The sequence below is a fragment of the Lacerta agilis genome, chromosome 10 (assembly GCF_009819535.1).
Source record: "Lacerta agilis isolate rLacAgi1 chromosome 10, rLacAgi1.pri, whole genome shotgun sequence".
In the NCBI taxonomy this organism is placed as follows: Eukaryota; Metazoa; Chordata; class Lepidosauria; order Squamata; family Lacertidae; genus Lacerta; species Lacerta agilis.
In genome coordinates, this window is record NC_046321.1 from 48,228,063 (window position 1) to 48,237,787 (window position 9,725).

At 42.6% G+C, this 9,725-nt stretch overlaps 1 protein-coding gene across 1 annotated transcript; it reads left to right on the forward strand.

The window, feature by feature from the left end:
- The first annotated feature begins 7,384 nt into the window (after window positions 1-7,384).
- Window positions 7,385-8,937, forward strand: LOC117053835 (dynactin subunit 6-like). Its single transcript, XM_033162090.1, has 2 exons — window positions 7,385-7,529; window positions 8,353-8,937. Exons 1-2 carry the CDS (start codon window positions 7,401-7,403, stop codon window positions 8,719-8,721), a joined length of 498 nt encoding a protein of 165 aa, XP_033017981.1. The 5' UTR covers window positions 7,385-7,400; the 3' UTR covers window positions 8,722-8,937.
- The last annotated feature ends 788 nt before the right edge of the window (window positions 8,938-9,725 follow it).

The following is a 9,725-nucleotide window of genomic DNA, read 5'->3' on the forward strand; positions in this document are numbered from 1 at the left end:
GGCCAGGTGGCCATTGAGAGAATTCGCCTTGGCTGCCTGGGGAGATGGTTCAAGATTCCACCAGCTGATGCAGTTCAAATTGGCCAATGAGTGGCCTCGGAGGGAGGTACCTCACTGGCTGAAAGGGCATGGCTGCATGCATGCCCTGGCACCTGATGGGGCATAAAAGCCGGCAGTGCCTTCATTCCATGATGGCTATGTTCTACTCCATTGCCTCTGAATTCTAGATTCCGGTAATTCCAAGTGGGAAGAGCACTGTTGCACTCAGATCCTGTCTGCAGGCTTTCCATAGATATCCAGTAGGCCACTGTGAGAACAGGATACTGGACGAAATGGGCTTTTGGCCTGATCCAGCAGGGCTTTTCTTGTGTTCTTACGTTCACACGTATCTACTCCAAAAGGACCAAGACTTAACATTTGCATTTCCAACAACAAATAAGCAGCACTTGATATTCTGTTGTGCTGGGAATGGGAAACTCAAAGGGGAGAAGATCCCCGATGAATGTGTTTATTATTAATTTGTTTAGATAACTCTTGCACCACTTTACAGTTTCTGGGAGAAAAAAATATATTTAAGACCTCAAATACAACATTACAAAATGCCAGATTAGAACATTACAAATGAAAATCTGATTAAAAAACGCAATAGAGACCCACATTTAAAGGAGGACAACCTGGAGTTAGCCTTGATATAGGGACTTGGACAGTGGTATTTTTCTGGAAATATATGTGCTGGAACTCACCATGAACGCCTCCCTTGTTCTCTTATAATGGCAATGGTGCCCAGCTGAGAGGTGGCAGAACTGAGTTCCAGCGAGTTCTGCCTGAAAAAGAAGCCCTGGACTTGGGAGCTGTGTGTAACATGGTGTCCCTTGTATAAGGAAGCAGAACCCCGTTTTGGCCAACATAATGGACCTGTGAACCTTTAGAGAAGTAAAATGTTGTGATGGGCCCTGATCTAATGAGCCTGCAAAATCAAACCCGTAACATTCATCCACTTGACTGTGTCTGGATAACTCATTCTGTCCCTTCACAAAAGTTGAGGAGCAGAGCTCCAGATGACCCGGGAGAGGCATGTATTACTTTTTACTGACAGTTGGCTTCACATCAGTTCCATCAAATTGTGACAGGCGCTGTGTTGGAAGTTGATTGTAGGACTGAGGCGCCTCTGAATGAGGCAGGTTGGGGCAGTGCAAAAGTGCCAGAAGGTTGCCTATGGAGATAACAAATGTGAATGCCTTTGACCACAACCGTGACTCAATGCTGCAGGGTGTCAGAAGACATGCCATTTATGTCCCTCAAGTTGGAAGCTGGCCTGATGATAGCACCGGCTAATATGTAGCAGACGTTGTTAGCTATTGGTTGTTAGTTTCCTTGTCCCTGTGAGGCTATTGAGCACCTCTACACTTAACTGAAATGCCTAAGTCTATTAGAGAATATCATTCAAGGTATGTCACAGTCTCTCTGGATATTTGCTGTAGTCTCTCCTAGGGAAGCAGCTGAAGCAGGAATCTCTATATGAGACAACAGGGACAATTTTGGCTTCTGGCCTGACATAAAAGCTAGTACCTGCAGTTTTGGGCTTCTTACAATGCAGGATGTCATGATAGATTGTCAATGTCTTGGTTATAATGGATACGTCTGAGCTGAGCGTACTCAGTCTGCTTTTAAGCATCTGGTTTAATTGCTTCTATCATGCACTCAGCTTGTGGTATATCATGTGTTTCTCTGAGCTGATGGCACTCGCAGAATCAGGCAACTACCGCCACAAGCCATTATTTCCAGTTGTTTTCTTAGGCATAGATTTCATCTTTTTGGGGATCTTCTTTTTTTTTTGCTGGATATTTCATCAGCACTGTGATCACTTGCTCAGATGGACCCACTGTGAATGCCATATGGTAGGGTGGTGAGGAACTCAACTGCCATCAACCCCAGACAGTATGGCCAACAGTCAGAGATGGTGGAAGTTGGGAAACCAGCATTATTTGGAGGGACATAAGCTCTTCATGCTTATGTTATGGTGCTCTTTTCATAGTACTAAGAGAAATCCCGGGATAGGGTGCTGTGTGCATGTCATAATTTTGCAGTAGTGCAAGAAAAACTACAGGGGAAGTCATCAGAATTTGGATCAGCTTTGCACAGGATTTAATTTTAATTTTTATTTGTTTGGAGTACACAAAGTTCTGAATGTGATCATGTGTGGATGACCAGGAGTAACATTTAGCTGCAAAGGAAATAACAGTAGCAACTATTTTTATATAATATATTATGATTATTCATGTTGTTATTATTTTCATTGTCACCAGTGACATTTGGAATCCCACTTATCCTTCTAATAGTTCGAGCTGTGCACATGGCTCTCTCTTACGTGTTTTCTCTCAAGAATCCTCTGATGCAGGCAATTGGTTCAGTCACACAGCTTCATGGTGGTATCTGGATGCAGTGGCATAGTGTGGGGGGTGGGGCACAGGGGCTGTTGTCATGAGCACAAAATTGTTACGAGCATAAAATCTAAACACTTGGTGCTGCCTCAATACAGCTGAGCGCTTCCGTTGTTGGGCTCCATTGAAAATGACTTCTCCATGCAAACCAGGAAATGACCTCTCCAGACAATGGAACAACTCTTCTTTTATTATCTCTGCGGCTGCAAACTCCTGGGTGGTGTGGATGCTGTTAAGCAATTGAATGTGTACTTCGTCCATTTCCCACCCAACCTTCAGGGCGGCCCCGGGCACAGGCAACCTATGCTATGCCACCGTCTGGTTGTCTCCTTTCCTAGACTGCACACACACCATACTCTTAAAGCACACCCTCCCCCAAAGAATTCTAGGAACTGTAGTTTGTTGAGAGTGCAGGGAATAGTGAGGGGTAAACAGCGGGCGCTGTTCTGGTTTTGCTGTTCCATTGCACCACATGCGGCTTAGTCATGCTGGCCACATGGCCCGGAAGAACTGTCTGCGGACAAACGCCGGCTCCCCCAGCCTGTAAAGCGACATGAGTGCCGCAACCCCAGAGTCGCCTGCAACTGGACTTAACTGTCAGGGGTCCTTTACCTTTTTAAACAAAAAAAAATCTCTCTATATATGTGTTCGCATGCACACACGCACACACTTTAAGTGTATGATGTGTATGAAGCTGATTACATGACTCTGAACTGAACTGTCATTCCATCTACATTTCTATCCATATGAGATGCTGAAAGAGCAGTTGCTCCCTTCCACAGTCAAAACTATGTCCTAAGTTCTACATCTCCAGCAGAGGGAGATCTAGGTATCACTACTCCACATTAACTGGATTAATTTATTATCACCCATGATAAATGCCGTTGTTTCTTGTTTCGACACCTAGATGTGGCTCATGATGCCTCTGTGCAAAAACACCCCCAGGGTACGATCAAATCGATGGCAATATAACATAACACGAATCACAGTTTACAGGCGGGGGGCGGGGATGAAAGTAGCCTCAGGTCTGTCTGTCAAATAAAGTTTTTAAAGAAACCTTAGCAAGTGAACCTATGACAAAGTTGGGATGAGATTCAGAAATTCTTTTAGCACTAACTCACAAGGCTTTTCTTATAAATAAGCTATTAGAAACACCACTACTGTGTTTGTAATAGAAATGCTCACTGATCCTTGACTGTAGAGGTATCACGGCACTTTTGAAATAAATTCCATCCTTATCTGAAGTTGCTCCAACCCAGAGGGTCCTTGTGCAGGAAACAGCTCTGCAACATCCAAGAAGTTTGCCGAATGCAAGAGGTTCTCTCTCTCTCTCTCTCTCTCCTCTCTCTCTCTCTCTCTCTCTCTCTCTCTCTCTCTCCCCCCCCCCCTCTCTTCACTTCAGTGTCAAAGATTACTCTGCACCAAGACTGGCTCATTCATAAAGGCAGAATGGGCAGTACAATTTAAGAAGCACATACCATCTTTGAAGTAGTATGTAAATCTAGAGTCCTGTGGGGCACCTGGTTTAGCGAATTTTCCACTAGACCCGAGAATGTAGTCCAGAATAATTTGATATTGCACAGCAATGGGGGTATACTATGTCAGTTTGCATTTCTTAGTGCAGAAAGTATTGAACTGATGTGTAGAGATCTTTCCTATTCTACTTAGTTCAAGAGGGTTCTGGAAGCTCCTCTGTGTGAAAGAAACAAGCAGAAGGTTCATGATGTTTGGGTTATTCCTTCAGAGAAGCTGAGTACAGCTGGCTTAAACTGGTTTTGTTATCTCTTTCTGTGAAGGTCATGCTGACTATAATAGTGAGGGTAGAAGGAGCCTGAGTTTCATTCTCTCTTTCTTTTTTTTTTTAAACAGAATTTATTGACATTTTCACAAAATAACACAAACCCAACCCCCACACCTACAAATATCAAAACAAATACAAATACACATAATGTCAGGATTCTTCTTCTTATCTGTATTCTCTCTTTCTGTCTCTCTTTCATTCTGGTGTGGTGATCTATATATAGTGTTAAGGTTTTAGACTTATTAAAAGTCATTGTAAGTTTAAGTTAAGTCTGCTGCAACTGGATTTCTTATGGACAGTGCCAATCCTGAATGTATTGGATTTGTGACCATTATGCTCATTTGCCTTCAGTAGCAGTAAAGCTCTGTTGGATGGAATATAATTGCCTCTGGTTTATTTTTGGGGAATCCTGCAACATGTTTAAGTTTTTACTCTGCTAACTATACATTGGAATCTACTCTGGATCAATACTGAGTAGAATTTCAATGACACACTCTTCAGCCATGCATGGGACGTCTAAGGAGAAAGGCAAAAACACCTGCTTTGAACAACACACCTGTGCACTGCAAATATGGAACTTCTCCTGGTGTTGTCGTGGATGCAAAAGCCATAATGCCACCCATGGATGTTAAATGAAGGTCATTTCCATGCCACCCAAGAACCTCTATCTGGCTGTGGAAATTTCTGATGGCCCAGAGGAATGAGGCAAACCCAATATCACACTGGAAGGGCACCTCTTTCTGACACTATGGCTTGTATTCAATGTAGCACTAAAAGTGAGCTTCCAGCAATGCAAGGATGCACTATGCGGCCTCAAAATATGGTCTGGGGATTCCTCCAGCTCAGATTTAGAGGCAGCATGGGGCATGCATAACGGGAGGTGAGGAGGAAATTCCTGTTGCACTAGTAGGAATCTTTGTGCAGGCTTCCACTAGCTCAATGGTTTGGTTGAATATGGCCTTCTGGTTCACAAGTCCACAACTGAGGTATGAGATAAATAATCCCACAATGCCCTTGTCATGGAAGAGTGAGAAGATACCCTCTAGTTGGGAAGCTAGAGGAGAACTTTATTGTTCTCTCCAACTAGAACAGAGAAGCAACAGGAAATCCTGCAACACACCCCAATACAGCTACGTCAGGCGCCATCTAGTGACTAAACTACATAATGACACTATCCACCCAATTGTTTCCTCATTTGTTTGTAGTACTACTTTGAAAATGTTTTGAAGTTCTTTTTCTCCTACAACCGTTCCAGGGAGACTTTCCTAGAAACCAAACATCAGGCAATGCCTATTCCCTCAAATAAATGCAGGCATTATGGTATGATTTTAACCTTGAAGGGAACAGACTGACTTACAGGACGCCAGAGTTGTTTTACATACCATTGTCATTAGGAAGTCTCTTGAGCAGAAGCCCTTGGGAAATGGTGCTGAACCAGTCGGCAGTAGCTGCTATTCACAAGTGGTTTTCAGGGAGAGATGCAAATAAAGATGACTGCAGTAATGAGTATTATACCACTCCTAGGAATAATACCATGAACAAACATAGAGGTCAGCATACGGAGACTGGAAAGAAAGGCTCCCACTAGTATCACAGAAAACATAGCCGGAGTCTTAAAAAGTAAAGCCATGCGGACCAACATGGATGAACTGTATTAATGAGTTCCCCTGTTTCTACAATAAATTATGCATTCTCAACTGAAGATTAGTAGTACAGTGTACATTAACAGTTGTCTTTTACAAAATAAGTTGAAGAGGCACCTTTTCAAATCATCAGAGATCAAGTTCAAAGGAAAAGCAAGCTTTGGTTCAGTACTCTCTCTCCAACATGTTCAATTTCAGCTAAGACCTTGCAGGAAACACACACACACAAACAAACGCACACCACCTCCACCATCACAACTTGTTGTCAGTCAAGAGATGGCCTTCTGCTGCCCTGACGATAGGCCCATGCCCTTCAACAATTCTCCGATGAAAATAGGGATGTCCTATTCAACAGCAATTTTATTATTTATACCTTGCCTGAGTGGTTGGCGCAACCCAGTCAGGTGTAATCCTGTGCATTTGAATGGTTTCTTACTCCCATATTAACCTGCCCATTCATTGAGGAAAAACTTCTTCCTTAGGTGTTCTCCACAATGGGGCATTAGGCAGCTTGCTTGGTTGTGATGCTCCACTTCTGGAACACATTCACCAAGGAAGCTCACTTTGGAACCTATCCCATTTTATATCTTTAATTCAAGCTTCTTAGGATAATTGATTGGAAAGGTGACGTTCAGATATGCTAAGTAAACAAATAAATACTATGGCTTGGATTCAACATAAGAGCTCCTCCTAGCACAATGGGGCTGTCCTCCCTCTCCTCCCATTGCACCTTCCCCCAAATCCACTCTGGAGGGTCAGGAAACCCCTAGAACAGTGCGGAGGAGGGAGATTGCTCTGTCTGGCAAGCAAAAATGCTTCCACCGACAGAATGATCCGAACAGCATGATGTTGAATTCCTCCCTATGTTTACCAATGTAATCATCTGGTAGGAGAGACCTAAATTGCTTTAAACTTCTGTTTGGAAAGACACCTGGAGGTATTGCACACAGTCAGTTCCAACAGGGAAGCCGTATGCCTACCGAAGTTTGATTTAAGCAACAGCAATAAAGCCCCAAACATTTTCTAAGTATTAATGAGAGTCTCAGACTTGTTAAAAGCCTGAGGTAGAACCTTAGGCCATTAACCCCAGCTGGCCGTTAAACCTCAAGAAATGCCCAGGGCTTAGGTCATTACAATTATTCTGAGTCTCCCGCATCCACACCCTGAAACTATTCCATTTAATACTTCAGTCTCAGCAATGTTATTCCTTCAGCTTGCCTATTTGTCTTGTTTATATTAGTGTCACTGTAAGGAATGATGGAATAGTCCACCAAGTTTGAAATGCAGTCTATGTCTGAAAGCAAGTAAAACTCGGGGAAAGTTTGTATTTAGAGGCATGGATGGATTGTAGCCTGATAATGTGCCAATTTGTTCACATGCCACATTTGGGCTCAAAAAGTACAAGGTCAAATCAGCAATGCTGATTCAAGACTAGGCAAACCGGACTGTCTTAGGAAAGTGGGAGATCTCATCAGAAATATCTATAGCTGAGTAATGGATGCAAGGGCGGACAAGATGGCGGAGAAGGTGCAGAACAGTGTAAAGATTGCTCCTGGAGCTGTTGTCTGTGTCGAGAGTGAAAGCAAGGGTGATGTGACAATTGGGCCTAGGACCATGATTCACCCCAAAGCACGGATCATTGCAGAAGCTGGACCAATAGTATTTTTTTTTTATAAAGATTTTATTATTTTCTACAATAAACAACGAATATATCAAACAGATAAACAAAAACACTTAACAAATAATAAAAAAACACATCAAACACATTACAGCAACATAAGAAATAACAAAAGAAAACTTATACATACCTAGACAGGAACATTAAAGAAACATTGTTTAATTCTAGTTTCAAATCTTCTTTGGGGGACTTCCCCCGTTCTCTCAACTGCGTTCAATATTAATATACTTTGGTAACTTTGTAACTATTTTTTTAACATTCACCACTATTCTTAATAATCTTTAAAATACTAACTAATCATATATAATTCATTACTTAAACAACATATCCTTAAGCATTTCTAAATATTCTAAACCATTCATAACATTACTTCTTGTATACTATTTTCGTCTAACATCAACTAGCTAAAGCCAATTAAACAAGCCGATTCTGCTTCAAATATCTAGCTTTTCACGATTTTTAAAGTAATCCTTAAATTTCTTCCAATCCTGTTGCACCTTCTCCTCCCTCTGGTCTCGGAGTCTAGCGTTCAGTTCGGCGAGTTCCATAAAGTCCATCAGCTTCATCTGCCATTCTTCCACTGTCGGGAGCTCTTCACCTTTCCAGTTTCTTGCAAGTAAAATTCTAGCAGCTGTTGTAGCATACATACAAAACACTCTGTCCTGACTGGGTATCTCATGATTGGTCATGCTCAAAAGGCAGGCTTCTGGTTTCTTACTAAAAGTAATTTTCATTACCTTCTTGAGTTCATTATAAATCTTCTCCCAGAAAGCCTTAACCTTTGGGCATGAAGCTGGACCAATAGTAATTGGGGAAGGTAACCTCATAGAAGAACAGGCAATTATCATCAATGGCTATCTTGAAAACATTGCCTCTGATACAGAGGTGGGAGCCAAACCAATGATCATTGGCGCCAACAACGTCTTTGAAGTTGGCTGTTATTCCCAGGCAATGAAAATAGGAGACAACAATGTAATTGAGTCCAAAGCATTTGTGGGTAGGAACGTGATTTTGACGAGCGGCTGCATCATTGGGCCTACTGCAATGTCAACACCTACAAAGTCATCCCTGAAAACACAGTCATCTCTGGAGCTGACTGTCTTCCGTGAGTGCAGACTGAGCAGCCCCAGCCACAAACATTGCAGCTGGACTTCCTAATGAAAATCCTGCCAAACTATCACCATCTTAAAAAAGCCATGAAACCAACTTCTACTCCTGTGAAGAGCTGAAGACACCCTTCTCCCAGCATGCTAACCAGAACTGCAGTGCTTTCAGGACTCTTGTGTCTGCAAGAACTAACTCACTTAACTTACATGCTCATTCATTCCATTGTGCAACATAATGTTATTTATTAAAATGTTGAAAAATGAAAAAGGGGGGGTATCTATAGCTAATGCTTTCCCCCAGTTATCAAAAGTCTGCTTTGAAGGAGAGATAATTGGAAAGGATTGTAGAGTCATAGTAGCCTTGTTCTCACTTCTTTGTCCATTTGACTGAACTCATATGGTGGGATTGGGGTCACACTGGCTGGCCCCAACCTCAGCCTCTACATAGGGAACTTTCAGTTTGAGGAGCCACATTCCCTTCTAGACCGTATTCCAGGGGACACATGCTGGGGGGTGGCAAAAGCGGACAGAGCAACAAATACAAATTTTACCTTTCTATGCCGGACTAGTTTCTGGACACACACCTTTCACCTAGGTGAGCAAGAAGTGTGATCAGAGATCAATGACAGATTCCAGCCAGGCAAAAACCAGGAGAGTGCAAAGCAGGGAATGTGAGGGCTGTGTGGCCTCTGGATGCGGGCTCTGATTGCCTAATGGCATATATATAGGGCCTCTACTCATGATCAGGCCTCTGGCATAGCCAGTGTAGGTGATAGCATCTTACCTTCACCCAATTGGGTGCTTTTCAGGAGGGTCACCTGACATGATCCCGCTCCACGCTGTACTGTCAATGTGTGAAGAAGAAGATAAGAAGAGGGCTACAATCTGTTCTGCTACATGAATGCAGAAGAAAGTGCGCAAGCAAATTAGTAATGTGAAATTCTAAACCAGTTCCCAAGACAGGTAAAAAAAAAAAAAAAAACCACACACACAAAATGCTTTTCTCCCACCCTTTTACCCATTGACAGACCAGAAATACTGTTCACAAACACGAGT

Excerpts from the sequence above, each read along its gene's own strand:
- LOC117053835 (XM_033162090.1), top strand. The coding sequence starts at position 7,401 with ATGGCGGAGAAGGTGCAGAACAGTGTAAAGATTGCTCCTGGAGCTGTT. Across the intron at positions 7,530-8,352 it reads CCAAAGCACGGATCATTGCA|GAAGCTGGACCAATAGTAAT; the intron begins GAAGCTGGACCA and ends ACCTTTGGGCAT.